The sequence below is a fragment of the Adiantum capillus-veneris genome, chromosome 25 (genome assembly GCF_014529385.1).
Source record: "Adiantum capillus-veneris isolate H3 chromosome 25, ASM1452938v2, whole genome shotgun sequence".
Taxonomy (NCBI): domain Eukaryota; kingdom Viridiplantae; phylum Streptophyta; class Polypodiopsida; order Polypodiales; family Pteridaceae; genus Adiantum; species Adiantum capillus-veneris.
The window spans coordinates 134,284,801-134,309,893 of record NC_140955.1 but is presented as its reverse complement, the minus strand read 5'-3'; the positions used below and the strand labels follow the sequence as shown (position 1 = coordinate 134,309,893).

Here is a 25,093-nt window from a genome sequence, read left to right as displayed (position 1 = left end):
CTAACTGCTGAAACCCTAATGCTGGAAACCCTAATTCTGAAAACACTAACCCTAAAACCTGCAAACCCTAATTTTGGAAACCCTAACCCTAAAACTAAAAAACCCTAACCCTAACCCTAACCCTAAGATAGCAGACAAATTCCGAAAATTGCGTTGACATGATGACGTGGCAAGGTGTACGGATTTCCGCGTTTTGCGCTGGCTGAAGACGTAGCAAGCTGTACGGATTTCCGTAAATTGCGCTGGCAGCTTTTTGGCTTTGCTTTTGAACCAAAAGCTTTTGAGTTTTAAAGGCTTTTTACTATAACTGCTTTTCAGGCCAAGGGCCTTTAAATATGAGGCTAGGGCTCATTCTCTGGCATGCTTCCTAGCGAAGGTGCAGAGTCTAGAGTACCGGCTTCTACTGTGTTGATGCAATATAAAGAAATACAGAAAGGGGCGCCAAGGTTTAGGGCCAATACTCTCTGGGGTGGAATTCCGCCACTCCGTGTCGCGTGTCGTCTCTCTCTTTCAGTTCAGTTGTTATTGAAGTGTTAAAAGTCTGTTCAGTCTGTTCTTTTCTATTGGCACGTGGTGCCCGCCTTGTGACAATGAGGGTGATAACCTCACCATACAAGTGCAATTTCAGCGCTGTGTATGTACTGTATTTTGACTGTTTTTCAGCCATACGGACACCAAAACCATTTGGGATCAGTGTCCCACTCACAGAGGACAGTTCGGAGATTGTTTAGGGCTGAAAACAGGGCAAAACCCATTAAATACAGCGTGCTGAATTTACTGTTTTTGGGCAGGAATCAAAGGGTTTATGCCGGTGGAAGTGAGTTCCAGTCGGGAAATTGGTTTCGCGCAAGTTTTGGGGTTGTTATGCTACCGAAATTTGGCCAGAACAGGTGGTATCTAACTGGATACAGGTGAAGAATTCCCAAGACTCTACTTTGTAATTTACCCTCTCAAAGTATAAAGAAATACCGAAAGGGGGCCAATTTTGGGGCCTACAGGTTGTCGGCGTTTGCTCGGAGCACTCTAGCTTCCGAGCCGTGTGTGTGCATAAGTGTTAATTCCCGTCGCAGATTCCCTTTGCAAAGTGCTCTGTGTGTGTCTAAAGCAAAGTAAAGAATTTCGGGTGAAAGCCAAAGCCTACCACCCCTATGGGCCAGTTTGATGGTTCCGTTGCCGGGATATCAATCACTTTTTCCTCAAGAAGTGAGCCTCGGTTGTTTTAGGTAAAGACACAGGATGATACTATGGCCAACAAAGGGAAGGGCATTATGGAAGAGGGTTCCTCTTCACAAGACAGATAGGAAGTTCCGCATGTTCGCCCTGCCAAAAAGTGGTCAAATTAGGGCTGATTTTCTGCTACGTTTTTAGGGTATGTAAGTATGCACCAAGATGAGATAGGGAGAGGTCTCACGGTGGTAGATTAGCCACAAGATTTCCTGCGGGAGTGATGTGGGTCTGCCAATTGTACGCTGCTCGCCAATTCTCCGAGGAGATTGCTTGGATTCTTTGACGCATTGGTAAATCATCTTGAAATTTGAGCTTACTTGGTCGTGGTAGTACGCTACACTGTTATGGAATTATGCTCGTTTGCAGAGGCAAGAGCCTCTTGCACAGGTAAAAAGTTAAGGGACAGGTTGCAAGATGCCATGTGGTGAAGTTCAAGAACTATCCACCTATGGATGGAAAGTAGATGGAAGAGCATGAACTGTTAGAGTCACCAAATGTATTGCAACTTTATCTTGAGGTCTTTCGGTTACAGCCTACTTATGCCCCAACCCAACGTATGCAAAGGAGGGATAATGATAGAGCTAGCACATCAAATGTACATATGAATTCAGTGTAATAGATGGAAATGACAAAAGTATGAAGGTCTCATTAAGTCATTTGTATCTATGTGTTACGACCTTTCTTGCGGATACATGCGATGATAAAAGAGTGCTAACAACACAAAATCATCAATGGCATATATTTATGTTATGCAATCGAGGACGTTTGCGATTTCAAGAGGGGGATATGTCACAAGGACGTTGCAACTGTAACAGACTCGGACACTCCAAGTCAACAATCAATCGCGACAGCACCAAATAACCACTTCAAAACAATTCACAGATCACAATAAAGTTGCACTGGCCCGGCGGAGTTCCATGCCTAGAGATATTGGCCCCAAAGACTGGCGCCCCTTTCGGTATTTCTGTATGTATTAAATCAATGTCAAAGTACAAAGATTTCGGTTAGGGTTGACTCTGTGTCCAGATGCTCGCCAGAGTGAGCCCCTCACAGCGTATATAAAGATTCCAAGGGATGCCCAAAAGCAGAGCCCCAAAAGCTTTCAAAAATAAAAGCAAAGTTTCCCTCTCTCTCTCTCTCTCTCTCAAGAGAGTAAAAAAAATAAAGCAATTATTCTTCCCTCTCTCTATTGGCCAATTTGCGTCGCCCATGGGGCTGCTTTTCAATTCCAAAAACTCACGAAACCCGTAAGCTGCTGCCGCGTGACATTTGCCACCTGCTTTTAGGGTTTCCAACCACTTTAGGGTTTCAGCCAACAGTTAGGGTTAGGGTTTCCAGAAATTAGGGTTTCTGAAAATTAGAGTTTTTGGCAAAAATTAGGGTTTGTAAGAATTTTAGGGTTTTTGGCAGAAATTAGGGTTTCTGCTGTCATTAGCCACGTCATCAGTTTTGTGACATACCCCCCTCTTGAAAGCATTGTAATCGACCGCGATTAAGCTTGCAAAACCGACAGAAGCCATAAACCATCTTAGCAGACATTGACTGTTAGTACCTACGTACTAGGAACACACATCTAGCACATGTACCAAATCGATATTCACATGTACCAAATCGATATTCACAGGACATCACATGACATTCAACATTCATTCGGATCTTAGACCATGATTTATCGGCAATGTAGCTAGCAATCGCATCTAGGTCCAATAGGGACCTCATCGATGTCCGATTGACTAACCCCTATTGCAACCATGTCTATTCGAGATCAATCGAACCAAAATGCTGCAATCATTTCGTCTATCAGTTCTGCACTTAAAGGAAGTCAAGAACAAATCAGTATCATAATCAGGAATTCAATTTCATTAAAGTCATACAGCAGAATATTGTCAACTTTCACTGTCCCTAAATCTCAAAGAGACATCAGTGACTCTAGTATCTAAATCAAGGCATCTGTTGACAAAGGAGCAAAGTGACTCCCCTCTTGTGCATCCCACTGCACCAGATCTCCGGCCAAGCTGAATGCTGGGTTTCGTTTGGAGTAGACTATGCTAAACCAAAAGCATTGAGATAAAGATCTGAGGAGTATCTGCTAGGTCCTCCTCCATCCACTTCGCATCCAATGCAGGATAGTTCTTGAACTTAACCAAGAACGCCTTCGGGCTTTACCTTTAGTCTTTGTATCCCTATGTGCCAAAATCTATCCAAGAACAAGGATCTCCTCGTTTTCTTCCACTTCGGGTTGCTCGTCAGGCTCCCCTTATCAGGCACATCACCCTTAAAAGGTTTCAAGAGACTCACATGGAATGCATTGTGAATCCTCCAAGTATCTGGCAGTTTCAATCGGAAGGAGGCATCATTTATCTTTTCAGTGATCTGGAAAGGTCCGTAGTATCGCATGCTAAGCTTTGGAAAAAGCCTCTCCTTTCCCTTTTTCTTTCTTAGGCGTGCCTTCTCAAAACGTAAGAGCACCCAATCATCCTCCTTCAATTTCAAGTCGCGACAATGGCGATCCGCTGCCTTTTTCTGTCGTTCTTGAGACTTCTGCAAAGTCTCGCGAACCTTGGCAAAAGCCATACCAAATCTGGGGTATATTCATCCGCTTTAAAAATCTTATCTTTCGTGCTTAGGAAGGGTGGAACCTTCGCAGCACCTTCAACAATCTCAAATGGCGCCTTCCGCGACGAAGAGTGGATCGTGTTACTGTAGGCAAATTCCACCAAAGGTAAGTACTTTTCCCATTGAGTCTTCTGATCAGAGATATAAGACTTCAATAAATCTAGAACCACTGTATTTGCAATCTCAGATTGCCCATCACTCTGCGGGTGGAACGATGACGAGAATTGCAACCGCGTGCCAATGTTCTCCCAAATTGCCTTCCAAAACAAATTCGCAAATATGGGGTCTCTATCAGAGACAACCGTCTCAGGCATAACATGAAATCTGAAGATCTGGGCCACAAACAGTCTCGCTAAGTGATCCGGCTTGACTGTTTTCTTCACTGGAATGAAATAAGCATGTTTGCTAAATCTGTCAATAACAGTCCAAATACCATCGTGACCACCCTGTGTTCTCGGGAGATCAAAAATGAAATCCATTGCAATACTTTTCCAAAGGCGAGTGGGTATGGGTAAAGGCTGTAACAATACATGTGCCTTATGCCTGTCAAACTTGACCTTCTGGCATACTAAGCAACTGCGCACAAATTCTTCCACATCCTTTTTGAATCTCGGCCAAAAAAAGTATCTCTCTATCCCCTTCATGGTGGTAGCAATGTCGCAGTGACCCGTAAAAGGTGGACAGTGGCATTCAATCATAATCTTTTCCCTCAACGCCTGTGTAACGCACAACATGGTTTTCCTCATCAAGTAGCCTTCCCGAATGGAGTATCTTGTTACTGTCTCCCCATCCGTATCCGTGTGAAAATATCTACAAAATCTGTATCTATGACATATTGACCGACCATATCCTCGAAGCTCCTATGATGTATTGCGGAAATAGCCAGAACAACCGGCTTCCGAGACAAAGCATCTGCCACCACGTTCTTCTGTCCCTGAACATGGACAATCTGGAAGCTAAACTGTGACAAGATGTTCGCCCACCACATCTGCTTTTTCGAAAGCTACTTCTGTGACAAGTAGTAGCGCAAACTCTCATGGTCTGTAAAGACAATAAAATCCGCTCCGAGTATGTAATGCCACCACTCAGTAAGAGCATGGATAACCGCCAAAAGCTCTTCTCATAAATTTGTGTTGTCATCTCCGGCCTTGAGAACAATCGGCTCTCATAAGCAATGACATGGCCTTCTTGCATTAAGACCGCACCTAGACTACGACCACAAGCATCACACTATACTTGAAATGACTTCTACAAGTCCCACAAAGTCAAAACTGGTCCCGTAGTCAATTTCTCTTTCAATGTCTGAAAGGCAGTCACCTCTGTGGATCCCCACGAGAAAGGGACTCCTTTCTGTGTCAAGATATGCATAGGGGAAGCAACCTCTGCAAACTTTCAAATGAACCGTCTGTAGTACGAACACAGTCCCAAGAAGCTTCCAACTTCATGTACATTCTTCACATTGGGCCAATCACGGATAGTGTCTATCTTGGCCGGATCCATTTGCACTCCTGCTGCTGAGACAAAGTGTCCCAAAAAGTGTATCTCTGAAGCAGATGATCTCTGTGTTCTACCTCATTCTTGGAGACAATAATGATATCATCAAAGAAAGTGCCAACAAATAGACTGTACTCTCGAAAAATCCTGTCCATCATCCAATTAAATGTCGCGGGAGCATTGGTTAAGCCAAAAGGCATCACCAAAAACTCAAATAACCCAAAAGTCGTCCGGAAAGTTGTCTTGTAGACGTCTCCCGGCACGATTCGGATCTGATGATATCCACTCTTCATATCGATACTGCTAAAGCACGAGGATCCCTATAACCTGTCGAGTATATCTATTATCATCGATCCTAAGAATCGGAAATCTTCTCTGATGGTGATTTTGTTGAGAGTTCTATAATCGATGCACATTCTCCAAAATCCGTCTTTCCTCAAATCCAACAACATTGGAGAGCAATACTGTGAAGTACTAGGCTAGACAAGACCCTTTTCCAAAAGGTCTTTCACTGGGTTCATAATCTTTTCATTTTGTACTCGGCTCACATGATAAGGTGGCCGGTTCGGTGGCGTGCTTCCAAGTATCAGATCATGTCACGTGACACATCCAACCCTATGTGTCTGTGGACAATCTACACCATAACATGGTTTCCATCAAGTCCAGTCAGTCTAGATTAGAAGTGATATGGCAGTTTTGTGAGTCTATTCGTAGACCGTGCATGCCCAGTCACTTAGCATAGATGCATATCCTCTGGTTGCACACAACATAATCATCAATATTCCCATCAGAATCCATTAGAATCAGTTAGGGGATTTTTCCATTGCATGTAGCCTATATTCCCTATTTTTGACATTTTTCACTTATTAATTTAAGTGACTTTCCAACAAAAGTAGGTAGAGCAAATTGGGTAAGAAATATATAAGCAAACCAAAGCTAGCATTCTTTGGCAGATGAGCAAGGAGCACAATAGGCCACAGGCAGCAAGTACTCCCCTCTCTCAGCAGACACCTTCAAGCCCTTGGCGATTTTCCATCAACCCATCAGCCTAGTGTTTTGGTCATCGCCAAAATCCCCCCACAAGCTGGTGTTTTTCAGCATTCCTCACATCGCCAACATCCCCAGCACCTAGCGTTTTCACTAACGCCATCAAGGCTGCCAGCGTTTATCGTTTTCAGCCTTCATTGGTAGCAGTTGTAGCAGCGTTTTCAGCAGCAAGGACGATAGCGTTTTCAGCCCTAGACACTTGGAGAAGAACACCATTTTCAGCCTCCAAAAACGCAGCCAGATCAGCGTTTTCAGCAGGCCCGAATCAGCCCCATATTTTCATCCATAGCGTTTTTGTGGACAGCACTTAGAAGATTGCAGAATTCAGCCTTTAGGACATCGTCGTCGTCCCCGTCATCATCACCGACATAGTCCCAAGTTGCATCAATTTCCATGCATCATTGTACCACTTTGTGCAATCAATAGTAGACCACTCTCGCCGACGAGAGTGGGGCCTTCGGAGGAGGGTTTTACAACGTCTCTGGTGTCGTATCTCTCTTCTCTCTTCCTCTCAGTCTCATACACTTGCACACACAATATCCACTCACTTTGTTCGTGATCACAGCACTCTCCATAAAGAACGGAAGGCTCTCCCTTCCATAAGAACTAAAAGGAACCTTGAGCAATATGGATCACTCATCTTGAGAAAATACAACATTCATTCCGCTGCACCTTACATTGGTATCAAAGCTTTGGAAGTGTTCTGTATCACTCAAGGAAAGAACCACAAGAACCACAATAATTTTTTTGCTTGTTGCGGTCGCACGAACTCAAGTTTGCTTGGGCGTGTCGATTCCTAATCATGTTTTTTGAAGAGTGACAGGAATCCCAAGAAAGAAGGGCTTGTCCAGCCTCCCCTTGTGTCTCTTTTCACTCATTGAGAGCGGACCATGCACTTAGCGGCTGGCCAATCGACATGAGGTGGGAAAAAGCAACCTTGGTGTGAGCACAAGGCCGCCAAGGGGTGCGCCCGCGGAAAAGAGTAGAACTCGGGTGAAGAGAAGATCCTTCTCAAACGCGATTTGCAAGCAAAAGAAAACCTCAAGAACCTCAAGACCCTCAAGAACCCAAGTTCCTCGTGAACTTAAGAACCAAAGATCCTAGAGCACGATCGTCGTCACCCGAAGCGGAATGGATACTTCGCATACAGGTGATGAGCATGAGAGACAACGAAGGATTTTCCCCACCAAGAGATTTTTCCGACCCTCCCCCTTCGCCATCTACGCCACGAGTTGTACCAACTCCTATGGAGATGATGGTCAAGTCAATGATGGGCATGATGATGGCACAACAAGAAGCGAATCGCATTGCGTTGGCACAACAAAAAGCGACTCGCATTACTTTGGAACGCGAGCGCGAAGAACGAAATGAAAGAAATGCAATATAACAACAAGAAGTGAATCGAGTTGCGTTGGCACAACAAGAAGCAAATCGCCTTGCTTTCGAACGCGAGCGCGATGAACAAAATGAACGAAAAGCAGAAAGGGAGGCCGAGCGTGAAGCTCAAAGAGAGCTACGCACTCAAGAATTGCTTCGACAAGTGCTAGCCTCGAAGACCGAACCAACCAAAGATCGTGGGAGTTCCTCAAGTGGTGCAAGCCACGATGCGGATTCCAACAACCTAGCCACCGAGAAATTGACTTTTAGTGAGTATGATGGTAAGATGGATGCTACGGTTATTAATTCTTGGTTGCATCAATTTAATGCTTATTTTGCGACAACTAAGAAAACAAGAAATAGCAAAGTTTTGACGGCAGCTATGTACCTTGCCGGTGATGCCATCAATTGGTGCCACGCATGGCAAGAGGCACAGCTAGCCGCGCACCTAGAGGAACCCAACGAATTCACGCCCCCCTCTTTTAGTTGGGCTGATTACCAAGACAAGCTCAAGGCGCGGTTTATGACCTAGCACGATTGAAAGAGGATTGACGCAATCTCAAGCAACATGGTATGCCAGTCGTGTCTTTTTCTAACCGTGTTTTGCAGCTCGGCACTCAATTACGCAAATCGGATTATGAGCGCAAAGAGGCTTTTCTCTTTGGGTTAGACGAATACATCAAGTTTGATGTCGAAGTCTTTGACACCACGGATCTCAACAAGGCGGTAGCGATCGCTCTCTCCCAAGAGAATTTTGCACGCATTGCTGCACCTATGACTGATGTTTTGAAAGGGGTAAAGACTCGCCGTCAACGCGTAGACTTGCCCGAGGCAACCATTGAGGCTTTCGCGTGTTAGGTGCAGCGGAATGAATGTTTGCGCTTTGCTCAGGATGAGTGCTCCGAACTGTGCTCAAGGTTCCTTTTAGTTCTTATGGAAGGGAGAGCCTTCCGTTCTTAATGGAAAGTGCTATGATCACGAACAAAGTGAATGGACAATGTGCATGCAAGTGTATGACTGAGAGATAGAGAGAGAGAAGAGAGATACGACACCAGAGACGTTGTAAAACCCTCCTCCGAAGGCCCCAATCTCGTCGGCAAGAGTGGTCTACTATTGATTGCACAAAGTGGTACAATGCGGATGCAATGGACTGCTGCAACTTGGGACTATGCCGATGATGACGACGACAACTTTAGGGCTGAAATCTGTGGTCTTCTATCTGCTGAATTTCGGGGCTGTTTCGGTGGCTGAAAATGACTGTTTTTGGCTGCGTTTTCGAGGGCTGAAAATGGGGGTCTTCTGCACCCAACTAGGGCTGAATCTGTTGCTGTCCAATAGGGCTGAAAACGCTGACCATCTGATGCGATTGAGGCTGAAAACCAAAAACGTTGGGGCTGCCTTGTAGCGTTAGTGAAAACACTATGCAAATCTGAGTCTGTTGCGATGATGCAAGCTGAAAAACGCCAGGGAACTGTGGGAGATGCAAGATATGCAAAACGCCAGGGATGAGAGGAAAAACCAAAACGCTAGGGCTAGGTGTTGGTGCGGGAAGGTGCTTGAGGGGTTCTTGCTGAGAAGATGTCTGTTGAGCGGGAAGCTCCTGCTGCCTCTTCTGCCATTGAGTGCTAACTTGGGTTTGCTTATATATTAACTTAGCAAAATTGCCCTACCTACTTTTGTGAGAAAGTCACTTAAAAATAATAAGTGAAAAATACCAAAAATAGGGAAAATAGGCTAAATGCACTGGAAAATTCCCCTGACTGAATCTGATGGATTCTAAAGGGAATATCGATGATCATGCTGTGTGCAACCACAGGATATGCATCTATACTAAGTGACTGGACATGCACGGTCTACGAATAGACTCACAAAAGTGCCAAATCACTTCTAATCTAGACTGACTGAACCCTGATCATGCTGTAGCTTGTCCACGGACACATAGGGTTGGATGTGTCCACGTGACATCGCGGCTCTCAAGGTTGCGGTGACAGAAGCACTGTCTTATCCTTGCCTCTTGGGATGATCCCTTTGAGGTATGGACGGATGCGAGCAATGTTGCCATAGGCGCTGTGCTTCAGCAGCATGGTCATCCTATAGCTTTCCTTAGCCGGAAACTCAATAGTGTGGAAAAGAATTATTCAGTTTATGATAAAGAACTTTTGTTTGTCATTCACTCTCTTAAGCATTGGAAGCATTTTCTATATGGTAAAGAGTTTACAGTTCGCACAAATCATCAAGCCCTCAAGTGGCTCCAGTCTATGCCTAGTGCACATTGTAGTGATAGCCAAGCGCGGTGGTCACAAATTTTTGAGCAATTTGGAGGTTTGATTGAATATCTGCCTGGAAAAGCTAACCCTGTTGCAGATGCATTGAGTCACAAAGGACAGATTTTGGATCCTAGACCTATTCCCGATGGACATTTTCAGGATATTTTTATGGATTTTGTGACTAACCTACCACCAAGTTTGCATTCAAGGAACACTCAATGTTTGACAATTGTCAATCGTTTTAGCAAATTTTGCATGTTGATTCCTTGTAAGGCCACAGTCACGACACAAGATGTAGCAAGGTTGTTCATTAAGCATTGGTACCCCCTCTGTGGTTTGCCAAAGTCCATTGTTTCAGATAGGGATGTTAAGTTCACGTCCAATTTTTTGCGCACACTCTTTGAAAATTTTGGCACTAAGTTGAATTTTTCATCGGCTTTTCATCCACAGTCAAATGGTCAAACAGAAATTTACAATCAGTTGGCTTTTGATGTTTTAAAGTCTCAATGGAAGCTCTATCTTCCATTGATACGGGCTATTTTAATTGACTCTTTTTCTTCTACTATTGGTCGAACTCCGTATGTGACAGCTTTTGGCCGTCCATTCCAGTCACTTTTGACTCGCTCGGTCAATCAAATGCCTGATGCCAATGCTGAAAGTCAGTCATTGGATAAGATTTCTGAGAGGGTGAAGCTTCGGCTAAGCAAAGCTCAGGAATCTTATTCACGGCAAGCTAATAAGCATCGTCAGGATGTTTCTGTAACAAACTATTGACATGTCGAAACCCTAATTCTGCTGAAACCCTAACCCTAAAATCAAAAACCCTAATTCTGCCCAAAACCTTGATTCTGCTAAAACCCTAACCCTAAAATCAAAAACCCAAACCCTAACCCTAACCTTGATTTTGGACGTGGCGGACTGACACGTGGCCTGTTGTACGGACACCAGCGTGATTTACGAAAAGCTGACAGCTTTTGGCATTGCTTTTTAGACCAAAAGATTTTGAGTTTTGAAGGCTTTTCACTGTAATTGCTTTTTAGGCCAAGGGCCTTTTAATATGAGGTTAGGGCTCATTCTCTTGCATGCTTCCTGGAGAAGGTGCAGAGTCTAGAGTACCGGCTTGTACTGTGTTGATGTAATATAAAGAAATACCCAAAGGGGCGCCAAGGTTTGGGGCCAATACTCTCTGGGGTGAAATTCCGCCACTCCGTGTCGCGTGTCGTCTCTCTCTATTTCAATTCAATTGTTATTGAAGTGTTAAAAGTCTATTCAGTCTATTCTTTTCTATTGGCATGTGGTGCCCCGTCTTGTGACAGTGGTATCAGAGCATCAGGCGTGTGCTTTTCTGAAAGCATACCGATCCTACAAAAGAGCAGACAGAGCTATTGGAAATTTATTCGAGGTATCTTCGCCGCACTAGCACGATTTACGAAAAGTTGGCAGCTTTTGGCATTGCTTTTTGGACCAGGAGCTTTTGAGTTTTGAAGGCTTTTCACTGTAATTGCTTTTTAAGCCAAGGGCCTTTAAATATGAGGTTAGGGCTCATTGTCTAGCATGCTTCCTGGAGAAGGTGCAGAGTACCGGCGTGTACTGTGTTGATGCAATATAAAGAGATACCGAAAGGGGCGCCAAGGTTTGGGGCCAATATTCTCTAGGGTGGAAGGCCACTCCGTGTCGCATGTCGTCTCTCTCTATTTCACTTCAATTGTTATTGAAGTGTTAAAAGTCTGCTCTGTCTGTTCTTTTCTATTGGCACGTGGTGCCCCGTCTTGTGACAGTGGTATCAGAGCATCACGTGTGCTTTTCTGAAAGCATACCGGTCCTACAAAACAGCACACAGAGCTATTGGAAATTTATTCGAGGTATCTCCGCCCTCCAACCCTACAAAAGAGCAGACAGAGCTATTGCAAATTTATTCGAGGTATCTCCGCCCTCCAACCCGGACTTATTAGCCACTCCCACTCTTACTTCATCGCGCATCGGGCACGCTCCCGTCTTCACCGCTCTTGTCTTACAGGAGCATAAGCCATTAAGATCACTTGCAAGAGAAGGATCCAAGATTTGTTTCGAGTCACTGTTTTTCTCAAAGCCAGTGCCATGCAGATGTTGATGTCTACAGCTACCAAGCAGCATACTCCAAGTACTTGGCAAGCTTTCAAAAAAAAAAAAATACCCGAAGTTATATGATTTCTGACATCTTCCTTCGGAGTGCAACTTCAGGCAGAGTGGGGTATCCTGAAATGCTTGCCATGGAAACCCTAGCAGATTATAACTAGAAATTTCTCGACATCTCTCGCTAGATGTCTCTTCACAAGCAGATGACCTTGGAGGCTCAGTGCAATTGCTATCTTCGGACTACCATCGCCGCCAAAGCAACATTGTTTGTCCAAGAGCTAACGCAGCATGATGTGCTCGGCTACGACCTCATGGAAGGAACCTAACCCTAATTTTTGGTGCACGTTTCAAGATGGAAAGTCAGTCGACTTTTCGAGCCCGAGTGATGTCGAGAATGCTTTTTAAGTTTGAGTTCTGTTTCATCTTGTTTGGTAACCTTGTTTGGAATTTGTTTGAAATGGATGGTATCTGTTTTGAACCTGTTTTGGTGCCGATTTGAATTGTTTGACTTTGGTTTGATACTGGTTCAATGATTGGTGATTTTACTCCCGGGTGGAGAAGTGAGAAATACTATTTTGGTATTGTTTGAACTTCGGAACGACGCAGGCCGATGCTTGGGGAGCGTTTCGATGTATGTTTGAAAACCTCCGAACGACGCACGACGATGCCTGGGGAGCGTTTGGTTGTATGCTTGTAAAATAATTGTTGTTGTGACTCCCGGCCCAGACCTAGATGGTTATGCGGGAGGAGTATTAAGAAGTTTGAGCAGAGGTTACTCTCAGCACCTCCAAACGACGGAGGCTACAGTCTGGGGGGCGTTTGGTTGTAAAAGGCCTCTATATCTCCCGGCCCGGACCTTTTTAGGTTATGCGGGAGAAGTGATGAGGGAGTCGTTGAATATCTCCCGGCCCGGACCTTGTTAGGTTATGCGGGAGGAGTGTTCATCGACGGCTTTATGTTTCTATGTCTTGTAACATGCATATATAAGCATTTGTGTTGCATTGTGATGTGCCAACCACTGAATATTCCTAATTGGATGAGATTGTCTGGGTCTGTAAGTTTAGTACATCAAGACACTCGTGGAAGATCAGTACGGTCTGGGTGTGATGACTAATTTTACTACGCCGGAATATCAAGAGTTCCGATCTGGACGAAAGGAGAAGCTAACTCCTTGATCAAAACAGCCGAAAGGAGAAGCTAACTTCTTGATCAAAAGAGCAGAAAGGAGAAGCTAACTCCTTGATAAAAAGAGCAAACTGATTGTCCCTCGGAAAGTCCCTCGGAATGACCCTCGGAAATTTTTGAGCTAACTTGAGTTGTTTTGCAGATATGCTGTAATCGCAGACGATTACTCTCTTTCAAGAAGGGGAGATGTAACAAACTGCTGACGTGTCGAAACCCTAATTCAGTTGAAACCCTAACCCTAATTTTGTCCAATACCCTGACTCTGCTGAAACCCTAACCCTAAAATCAAAAACCCTAACCCTGATTTGCTGACGTGGCAGGCTGACACGCGGCAGGCTGTACGGACACCAACGCGATTTACGAAAAGCTGACAGCTTTTGGCATTGCTTTTTGGACCACGAGCTTTTGAGTTTTGAAGACTTTTCACTGTAATTGCATTTTAACCAAGGGCCTTTAAATATGAGGTTAGGGCTCATTCTCTGGCATGCTTCCTGAAGAAGGTGCAGAGTGTCGAGTACCGGCTTGTACTGTGCTGATGCAATATAAAGAAATACCAAAAGGGGCGCCAAGGTTTGGGGCCAATACTCTCTGGGGTAGAATTCCACCACTCCGTGTCGCGTGTCGTCTCTCTCTATTTCAATTGAATTGTTATTGAAGTGTTAAAAGTCTGTTCAGTCTGTTCTTTTCTATTGGCATGTGGTGTCCCGTCTTGTGACAGTTTCGATCAAGGAAGGAGGTTGGGTGTATTTACGAATCATGAAGCAACGTCTTAAGCAAGCTGGAAAGAAGTGTCCAAAGTTGTCTTTTCGTATGTATGGTCCATTTCCAGTCATTAAAAAGATAAATGAGGTTTCAAAGAAATTGCAATTGCCTAACTCATGGTTAATGCACAACGTTCTCCATGTTTCTTGATTGAAAGTGTTTCAGGGAACACCCTCCAAAGGACATTTCGGAAGAAGAAGAACCGGAGATCATCGATGAAGCTGAAGTCATGGAGCCGGGGCCCGGAGCAAATGTTGTTGCATCGGTTTCGCCATGGTTCAAAGAAGCAAGTGCGACAATATTTTTTGAAGTTCAAGGATCGAGGAACCCATGAAGCGGTGTGGGTAGACGAAGAGTTCTTCAAGGATTATCCAGAGTTGTTGGCAGACTACAAGGAAGCCATGCAGCTCGGTACCAGTACCTCACTTTAAAAAGGAGGAGATGTCACATGGCACATCCAACCCCATGTGTCCGTGGACAAGCTACACCATAACAGGGTTTCCGTCAAGTCCAGTCAGTCTAGATTAGAAGTGATCTGGCAGTTTTGTGAGTCTATTCGTAGACCGTGCATGCCCAGTCACTTAGCATAGATGCATATCCTCTGGTTGCACACAACATAATCATCAATATTCCCATCAGAATCCATTAGAATCACTTAGGGGATTTTTCCAGTGCATTTAGCCTATATTCCCTATTTTTGACATTTTTCACTTTTTAATTAAGTGACTTTCCAACAAAAGTAGGCAGGGCAAATTGGGTAAGAAAATATATAAGCAAACCAAAGCTAGCATTCTTTGGCAGATGAGCAAGGAGCACAACAGGCCACAGGCAGCAAGTACTCCCCTCTCTCAGCAGACACCTTCAAGCCCTTGGCAATTTTCCACCAACCCATCAGCCTAGCCTTTTGGTCATCGCCAACATCCCCCCACAAGCTGGTGTTTTTCAGCATTCCTCACATCGCCAACATCCCCGAGCACCTAGCGTTTTCACTAACGCCATCAAGGCTGTGCCAGCGTTTATCATTTTCAGCCTTCATTGGTAGTAATTGTAGCAACGTTTTCAGCAGCAAGGACGATAGCGTTTTCAGCCCTAGACACTTGCAGAAGAACACCATTTTCAGCCTCGAAAAACGCAGCCAGATAAGCGTTTTCAGCAGGCCCGAATCAGCCCCATATTTTCAGCCATAGCGTTTTTGTGGACAGCAGTTAGAAGATTGCAGAATTCAGCCTTTAGGACATCGTCGTCGTCACCGACATAGTCCCAAGTTGCATCAGTTTCCATGCATCATTGTACCACTTTGTGCAATCAATAGAAGACCACTCTCGCCGACGAGAGTGGGGCCTTCGGAGGAGGGTTTTACAACGTCTCTAGTGTCGTTTCTCTCTTCTCTCTTTCTCTCAGTCTCATACACTTGTACGCACAATATCCACTCACTTTGTTCGTGATCACAGCACTCTCCATAAAGAACGGAAGGCTCTCCCTTCCATAAGAACTAAAAGGAACCTTGAGCAATATGGATCACTCATCTTGAGAAAATATAACATTCATTCCGCTGCACCGTACAGATCAATGGTCTGATCTTCAGGCCCTCAAAAAAGCAATCGGCATGAGTGTGGAGAAAAATCTTGGCGTTCTTTTGTTCAGGTCAAAACATATTCAACCTTTATCCATAGTTCAGTTCTCTCCCAAAAGAATGAGTCAAGAAACTGAAGTTCATCAAGTACAATCTCTGAGCCCTTCATTTGTCAAAGTCGCTTTCTCAGCCCGGTAGTTAACCACAGCGTAGTTCTTGTGGTACCAAGGGATTCTGAGTAGAACGTCACTCGTGTGCCCTGAACACTCCTGTCATTGCAAACGAAGTTTGCCAATGCTCGGTGTAATGGCAACATCCCGTCCGGGTGCCAATCGAACTACCTCCGCCTGTGGCGTCAGTCTGTCGGGCGTAATTCCAAATTGAGCCGCCAATTCCAAGTGAAAAGAAGTTGGCCTTGGCTCCTTCAAAAGACCTTCTTGATCCTTCACTTTGCCCCAACAAGCGGCAAAGTTTGTACTTTCATTCATTTGATTTGGTGCATGTCCCACGCCATGTGGTACCAGTTTTGCTTTTCTATCTGCCTTTTCTGCCACTTTCCTCGACTGCTCTCAAACTCTCAGCCCTGTCGTCGTCCTTATCATTCTGTTCTTTCGGTGCTTTTTTAGGGCGCTTCGCGGAGATATGTCCATGTTCCCCGCATCGAAAGCACTTCCCCTCTCTGATGAAGCGTGCTCTCTCCTCAGGAGTAAGCTTGGGTCGTGCATCCTTTTTCTCTGGGTTGCTCTTTTTCTTTCTACTTTCAGTCCCAGAAGTCTGTTCGGCTCGTTGTGTCATGGCCTCATCTATGGGGTAGGTCAGACTGCCAGAGTGAATGGCAAAGCCCCGCTTCGCATGACTCATCAACTTTTGAATAGAAGCTGACTTCTATTCCAAGCAATGATCTCGGATCTCTGTAGGTAGACCCAAGGTGAACCGCTCAATCAGTTCTTTGAACGAGATCTTCTTGAATGAAGAGGCGGGTAGAAAAGAGCTCCAGAATCTCTCACAGTAAGCATTTATTATATCTTTCTTGGTCATCCGAAGATGGTTCCAAGCAGCTCGTATATTTCATTCATACTCTTGCGTCAACCAAGAAGAAATAAAAAGCTTCTTAAATATCAGCCATTTAACTGGCACAATCTTGTTTAAAAGAAGCTTGGACCACCAAGTGCGAGCATTCCCCTTTAAGTAAGGGGCAACTCTCCGAATCTTGGAGTGCTCTGAGTAGCATCCTCCCGCGAAAGCAATGTCAAACTGTTGTATAAAAGACAAAGCCTTCGAAGCATCTAAGTATCCTGAAAAAGTATCAAATTTGATCGAGTGTCCACCTTCCTTAAACTCTCGGACTTTCTTACTTTTATCTTCCAGAAAATCATACTAGTTGGCTTTATAATCTTGTTCGCATAGAAGTTTCCGTCATCGGAATCTGAGCTGTCTGTAGACGAGTCCTCAGTAGAACTGTCAGTCACTGGGCGAGATTTAGACTTCTTTGTCTTTTTCTTGCCCTTGCCGATGCGTTGTTTCTTGCTTCGCTTTTTACCTTTTCTGTCTTCTTCGCTCGAATCTAAAGAGCTAGAAGAACTCTCAGAAGAAGAAGAAGAACTCCTTCAAAGTGAACACGCTTCTTCTGTTTCTTTGCTTTGTCAAATGTCGATTGACGACCCAAATAACCCGGGAAGTCAGTGCCTTTCTTCTGCTTTTTGCCGTGCTTTTTGGCTTTCTTTTGCGCGTCAAAAAGCTGAGTAATACGTGCATCAACCACCTCTTCTAATTCCTTCTCTAAATATTTCTTATGAGCAGAAGGTTTCTTGAGAGCGGGTTTCGGGGGTGGTCTAGTGGTTTTCTGCCACTGCTCATGCACTTCCTGAAAAGAAGTCTCGCTCATATACTTTGCAAATTTTGGGTCCTTCGCAAAATTGAGCATCATCTTCGTTGCACCGCCGATCAATTGACGACGCTCCATCTCTCGTCGCTCCGCCTGAGTAGGCCGAGGCGGGCCATACTCTCTGCCAGAATCTTCGTTGTGATCCTTGCCCGCATCTCCAGATGCAGAAGGAGTCGACTGATCCTTGCGTGAAGCCAAGGATGCCGCGGAAAAAAATTGGGGGTCGGATTTCCCATAGAAGGGAAATCAACCGTGCTCTAATACCACTGTAACAGACTTGGACACTCCAAGTCAAGAATCAATCGCGACAGCACCAAATAACCACTTCAAAACAAGTCACAGATCAAAATAGAGTTGCACTGCCCCGGCGGAGTTTCGTGCCTAGAGATATTGGCCCCAAAGACTGGCGCCCCTTTCGGTATTTCTTTACGTATTAAATCAATGTCAAAGTACAAAGAGCGGTTAGGGTTTCACACTCAAACTCTGCGTCCAGATGCTCTCCAGAGTGAGCCCCTCATCGCGTATATAAAGCTTACAAGGGATGCCCAAAAGCAGAGCCCCAAAAGCTTTCAAAATAAAAGCAAAGTTTCCCTCTCTCTCTCTCAAGAGAGTAAAAACAACAAAGCAGTTATTCTTCCCTCTCTCTTGGCCAATTTGCGTCGCCCATGGGGCTGCTTTTCAATTCCAAAAAATCCAGAAATCCGTATGCTGCTGCCACGTGGCATTTGCCGCCTGCTTTTAGGGTTTCCAACCACTTTAGGGTTTCAGTCAACAGTTAGGGTTAGGGTTTCCAAAAATTAGGGTTTTTGCAAATTAGGGTTTTTGGTAAAAATTAGGGTTTGCAAGAACTTTAGGGTTTTTGTTGTCGATAGCCACGTCATCACTTTGTGACAGCAACTGCTAACCTTAATTGTTGGTTTCTTTTCAATGATTTTTGTTTATTTTTTGAGACCCTCTTTTTGAAGTTGCAAATGGTCGGACATTGTATGGCCAATGTGAACGGTAGTTTCACCCGCAGACGGGAAGTTGGTCGGCACTGGAACTCATCAAAGAAAAGGATGTCTAGGCTCACTTCAAGATCATGTAGGTACCCGCGTCGCACTTAACAAGTTGGTGGATACTAGGAAGTGAACTCAATAAAGATACAATTCAAGGTGGGGTCATCAAAGGAAAGTACCCGACAGCTGGGCTACTTTACATTTTTGGATGCAGTCCCAGAGGGGATTGATGGTCCATATGACCAATGGGAGTCCAACGGAAGCATCCCCTAAAATTTAGCGAGCTGCTATTTTGGGCCACAAAAACTATTCACGTCATTAGCTTCAGAATGACAAGGGGAACATTTTATTACTCTACTGCAAAGTCAATTGATGCACTAGTTGAGAGATTTTTAAGTAGAAAGCCCAATGCGGGGAAATTGCATGCATCAGTGCCAAGTGGCACTTTTTGGCCAATTTACCAAGTTTGGGAGAACAGAACTCGTAACTGACTTTTTGGAGCAGTTTTGGAAGTTGATAATACTAATTTTCAACCATTTCTATCCATTTTTTAGCTTCTCATGACTTTACCTAGGACCAAGGAGCTCATTTTCAACATTGGAAGACATCAAATGCGTGTTTACAAGGCTGTTTTGCTGCGTTTTCAGCGATACGCAGGTTTTGGCAGCCATGGGACTCTTCCCCTTTTGCATCCATTTGTTCACAGATGCATTACAAGTCAAGCGCAGAAGAGGGGGCGCTTGATTTATGCTGGGGGGATGCTTCATTGAGAACCTGTCACACGTTAAGAGCTATGGAGTGCATGCTTTCCTTTCTTTGTACAGTGTGGTGCTAGGAGTGATGACATGCACACTACACACTGCTCTCTCTCTCCCCTATGTGCAGTTATGTGATGCCCCACAAGAGGGCTCTTCATTTGATTGATGTACAGTTGTGTGGTTTCATGCTTTTGTGCTGAGGCAAGAGCCTCCTTGAGCAGGAACAGGAGTAGCTAACTGCTACTCCAAAAGCAGGCCGGTGAGGGTGATAACCTCACTGTACAGGTGCAATTTCAGCGTTGTGTATGCGCTGTATTTTGACTGTTTTTCAGCCATACTAAAACCATTGCGAACAGAGCCCCACTGATAGAGGACAGTTCGGGGACTGTTTAGGGCTGAAAACAGGGCAAAAACCATTAAATACAGCGTGCTGAATTTACTGTTTTTGGGCAGGAATCAGAGGGTTTATGCCAGTGGAAGTGAGTTCCAACAGGGGAATTGGTTTCGCGCAAGTTTTGGGGCTGTTATGCTACCAAAATTTGGGCCAAAACAGGTGGTATCTAGCTGGATACGGTGAAGAATTCCCAAGACTCTACTTTGTAATTTACCCTCTCAAAGAAGGGCGCCAGCCAATTTGGGGCCTACAGGTTGTCGGCATTTGCTCGGAGCATTCTAGCTTCCGAGCCGTGTATGTGCATAAGTGTTAATTCCCGTCGCAAGTTCCCTTTGCAAAGTGTTCTGTGTGTGTGTGTAAAGTAAAGTAAAGAAAGCCAAAGCCTACCATCCTCCAACTGAAACTAAGGAGGCCTCATCTTGGACCTCTTAAGCTCAGCAATGGGTTCCTACAACGAACCGTCTTGATCCTCAAGATCGTCAGGAGCAGAATTGTTAGGAAGAGACAGGTGAGCCAGTCGGCCCTAACAGCAACTCCATCCCCTTTTCCCCACCTGCCATAGCACCTCCACCGCCACAGAGGATTTCAGATAACACATGTCATTCAAGGTAAATAGCGCACCAAATAGTGTGATAGAACATCAGGTAGCCGACCAGATCCACCAGATACAACAACTGATTCAAAAGTTTTATCTTAAACCCAAGAAGAGAAGTTGACAGCTTATGTCAATGGCCTCTGAATGTCAAAAAACCATCTCCTTGGGCTAGTTGACCAGCACACCCATAGCCGCACAAAATGTTTGGAGCTCACTGGCCCCTCTTTAAATTGGCATCCTAGCCCTACAAGTATAACCCTGTGGCATCTGCAAACTCAGCATCCAACAGCTCCTCATCATCAGTAGGCAGATGCACCCCTCTCAGCCCAACCTCCCTGAGATAGCTATCAAGGCCTCTACAAATAACAAGTATAGACAGGGTGCAAGGGGGCAGTCCTGTTGGACAGATCTTGACAATGCAAACCTCATGCAATGAACACCTGACTATGAGCAGTCGTGTACAGGGCTGCAACACCCCTGATCCACGCCTCCAAGAAGCCCATCCTCATCATACCATCCTCATCATTGCTTTCTCAAGAAAATCTCTAATCCACCCGATTGTAATTCAGTCTCTTTCCATGTTTACTTGTATTAAGAGCCCTAGACAGCCCTAGCCCTCAAGTGTTAAAGCTCTTGATCCAAAACACTGTTAAAAAGCCCTTCCTAAATAAAGCAACCCTATCTCCCTCTTGAAAGTCTTAGTAAGCATTATATCAGCAAAAGTAGTAATCACTCAAGTCCATCTCCTGGTCACACAGGTGGTATACCCAATCCTATGGTGCAATCCCTTTCATAACTACCCTTATCTGGCCCCAGGGCCCTAATCCATGCGCACACTAAACTCTCCTTCAGTCTCACAGTGTACATCCAAATCAACTACCATAGCTCTATCAACTGTGATCAAAAGAGGAGGCTAGAACAGGGTATTCCTCTAAGGTAGTATCCACATCTTCACCTATTTGATCCCCCGCCTGAAGGTTGTTAGGTTATAACCCACAGTAAAAAGCATCAAAACACTCAGCCCATCTCACAAGATGCAGCCCCTCAAATTTAAGGGTATTTACATATTGGACCCAAATAAGGCACCTTGTGTTTCCACAATCACAAACAAAAAATGGGGTATCACCAAAAACATGACCTACTTATTGTAGACATAGCCTACACAGTACCCATAAAGATAATATATTTTATGAGAAAACAACTGGCCTGCTGTGAGTTTACCACGGCAATTTCAACTGCCTCTTGTTGCGTAAGGACTTACTTTCTGACAAGTATTTGCATTCCAATTTGGCCACTTTTCAACCATTTCAAGATTGTGTCAGAAATCAAGCAAAAACAACAATTGAACAAACGCTAACCTAGAATTGTCATTCCGAACAGTTTTTGCGTTGCCAAAGGCTTCAAGAAGTGGATTTGACTGCAACAAGCTAACACAAAGTAAGCAACAGCAACTGCCAGAGAGCTTCAAAAATACATTGAATCCTTTTCAATGCCTCTACAAAAGGCTTAGGGCAAGAAGCCATATGAATACTTCCCAAAGGATTACCTCCAAGACTTGCTGTTCTACAGTTCTGCCATCAGTCATTGCTCGACCACCCATGAAAGCAATATACTGCATCAATAGCTTAGTGGTTTCCGTCTTTCCTGCTCCACTCTCTCCACTCACAAGTATAGATTGACTTTTACTTTCATTGATCATGGCTCTGCAACACATTTTTAGATGATCTTTCTGGAATCATAATGTAAGAATCCCATGCAATTTTTATTTGCTGGTATGTTTACTTGCCTATAGGCAGTGTCTGCAATTGCGAACACATGAGGACTTAATTCACCAAACATGGCTCCTCTGTACTGTTCCATCATGTGGACATCATATAGATGCGGTAGCTTTGCAAAAGGATTAACAGCAATCAAGATGTTTCCTGTGTACGTCTGCACATCATAAGACAATAAAGAACTGAGGTTCATGTCTACATAGAGGTAGTTCCTAACAGATGTTACTTTATTAACATATTGAGTTTCTATCACTCCCAAGGTAGTGGGAAAAACTCAACCATGATCAAGGATAGTACTTAACAACAATTGTACAAAAGCAACAAAGAGAGTCAAATTACAAGAATTACAGCACTATACCTCCGAAAGAAATAAGCTTTTAAGCTTCTTTTTTCATTTACTTTACTACTTACTATTAACATTGCGAAAGAAAAAACGTTCTCAACAACGGTATTGCGTTGTTCAACCTCTGATTGATTTGGATTGACAGTGCTATCCTTGAGGAGGGACCCCGTTCCATATAGTGACGAGGAAGGGGTCCCCCCCATCTAGCTACCCCTCTCTTTTTTCACATATCCCCCAATGGCAAAAATTACGTAAGTCTTTTTAGAGGCCCAGCTTTTAAATTTGCATAAATTTTTGCTTTGAGTTTGGCTGATAAAAACTCTTTTTTGGAGAGGAAGAATATGTCACTTTTAAAGAGAGAAAATCGCAAGTTTTAGAGAGAGAACATCTGCAGTAGAGAGAAAATCAGAAATTCCGGTTTAGAGGGAGAAAAATCGGCAAACCAATGTGTGGAATGGAGAATTCTCGCTTTGACCAAGAGATTGGCATGGACCACCTTTTAGAGAGAAAGAATCTATGACTGGCCAAACAAATGCGATGATCGTCATAATCAATCATGATGTGTCATAAATGCATACAAATTTCATAAAACAAAATTCATGGTCGTTGTATTTTTTTAGGGGCAAAACCTATGATTTTGACTGTTTGGCGATAAACTAAAAAATTTTGAGCAGAATTCTCAAATTTTGGTCAAGGTTTATAATAGTATTAGAAATAAAATTAGTTTCTCAAACACTATTTAAGTCAAAATGATTAATAAGCTGTAGTATGATTTTCATTTGGAAGAGGTAGTTTTCTAAATTTTGACATGATTTTTTTAATTTACAATCTAAGTTCTAGATAAAATTTACAATTTTGGCTATAGAAGTTTATACATCTTACCTAATGCTCATATTTTTGGCGATAATATGTAAAATTTTACTCCTAGTTATAGCCACAACCCTAGGGTTCAAACTGTCTTTTTTAGCCAAATTAACCATATATATCCAAAAAAAATATACACTCTTCATGGTTCTTATCTTTAATCCAATCCAAAATCGTAGGATTCATTCCTAAGACACCGTCGCTCCTCGATCAGCTGGTATACTCAAGTCCAACAATAACTCCTTGCTATTGTGCTTCAATTGGATCGTTCATCCTTGTCACAACTGGTGACGTGGCTGCCCTGTACACACACCCGCCTTGGCTAGCTGACGCGGCAGTGACGTGCAGCGTAACCGCGAAACGTTTCAAGGCCGAAACGTTTCACCCTGAAACGCGGCGTTTCACCACGAAACGTTTCAATCCAAAATGGAGCACAGTGAAGCGTGAGACCGAAACGTGCGATTAACGACTTTGAAACTAAAACTATGGTAGCTTGTTGTTAGTGAAACGGCTTGTGTTTCACTTGGTGAGCGAAATGTTTCAAGGCCTAAAACGTTTCACCTGTCCTTACCTGCTGAAACGCATTTCATGGTGACACTGGTGACGTGGCAACAGTCCCGAAATTCTTGCGGTGACATGTGGCAGTAGCATACGGACCTCCCCGGAAATTGCGACACATTCTGCAGAAATCTGTACGGACAGCTTGCGTGGCAGATGCATAGGGAAGAGCAGCTTTTTGCGTGGGCTTATTTCTACGCAAGAGAAAGAGAAAGAGCTTTACTTTTAAGCTGGTTTATTTACTAAGCAAGAGAACTTGTGAGAAGAATTGTTTTATTTTTGCAAGGCTTTTTGTGGGCAGCTATTGGGGCTCTGCTTTTGGCATCCCTTGTAAACCTTTATAAGTGTGGGGAGGGCTCCCACTCTGCAGAGCATCTGGACGCACAGTCTGAGAGTGAGACCCTCCCACTCCCTTGTACTTTGAGCACAGATTTAATACAAAAAGAAATACCGAAAGGGGCGCCAGTCTTTGGGGCCAACATCTCTAGGCACAGAACTCCGCCGGGCCGTGTCGAATCAATTGTGAACAGTGAATCTCTGTTGTGTCGCGGTAGAATCTTAACTTGGAGTCTCCAAGTTTGTTACAATTCTCTTGCATCTGATTGCACAACCCGGGATCATTAATATCATGATACAGTACCAAGCATGAGCATTTTTTTAAAAGCATTGAACCCTTTTTGCCAAAGTACACATTTTTCACTTATTTATTAATAACTTACTTTTGTTGGAAAAGTAGGTAGGGCAAATTGCTAAGAATTATAAAAGAAACCCAGTGGGCACTCAGTAGAAGCAAAAGACAAAAGACAGGCTCAGTGCACAAGTGCAAAGTGCAACCAGATAGCTTGCCCAACGTTTTCTCACAAGATCAGCCTAGCGTTTGCAGATTCAGCCAGTTCTGCCAGTGTTTTCAGTTTTCAGCCCTTAGCCTTGCGAGCACTCGCTCCTACCCAATTGCAGATCCTTGTCAGTTTCCCCGTTAAGACCCAGATCAGCCTAGCGTTTTCAGATTTCAGCCAGATCAGCAAACGTTTTGCATTTCAGCCCTAGCCTGACGAAGCAGTTGCAAATCCAAGCCGTAGTACCACCACAGTAGTAGATCCCCAACAGAGCATCTAGCGTTTTCAATTTTCAGCCTTGACGCCGTCGTCGTCGACACCATCGTCGTCACCGACATCATCATCATCATCGCAAATCCCTATCTTGACAACGACACCTTCGTCGCCATCGTCGTGGATCCTGAACTTGACGACGACACCTTCA

General features: G+C 44.2%; 1 protein-coding gene across 1 annotated transcript in view; it reads right to left on the bottom strand.

The window, feature by feature from the left end:
* LOC147425683 (myosin-9-like) overlaps positions 1-25,093 on the bottom strand; it is an 87,625-nt gene that overhangs the window by 36,135 nt on the left and 26,397 nt on the right. Inside the window, exons 4-6 of the mRNA XM_086500794.1 lie at positions 22,080-22,225; positions 21,840-21,996; positions 21,652-21,710 (exon numbers count right to left, since the gene is read on the bottom strand). Of these exons, the coding sequence (XP_086356920.1) occupies positions 21,652-21,710; positions 21,840-21,996; positions 22,080-22,225 (362 nt within the window). The remainder of the gene's footprint in view (positions 1-21,651; positions 21,711-21,839; positions 21,997-22,079; positions 22,226-25,093) is intronic.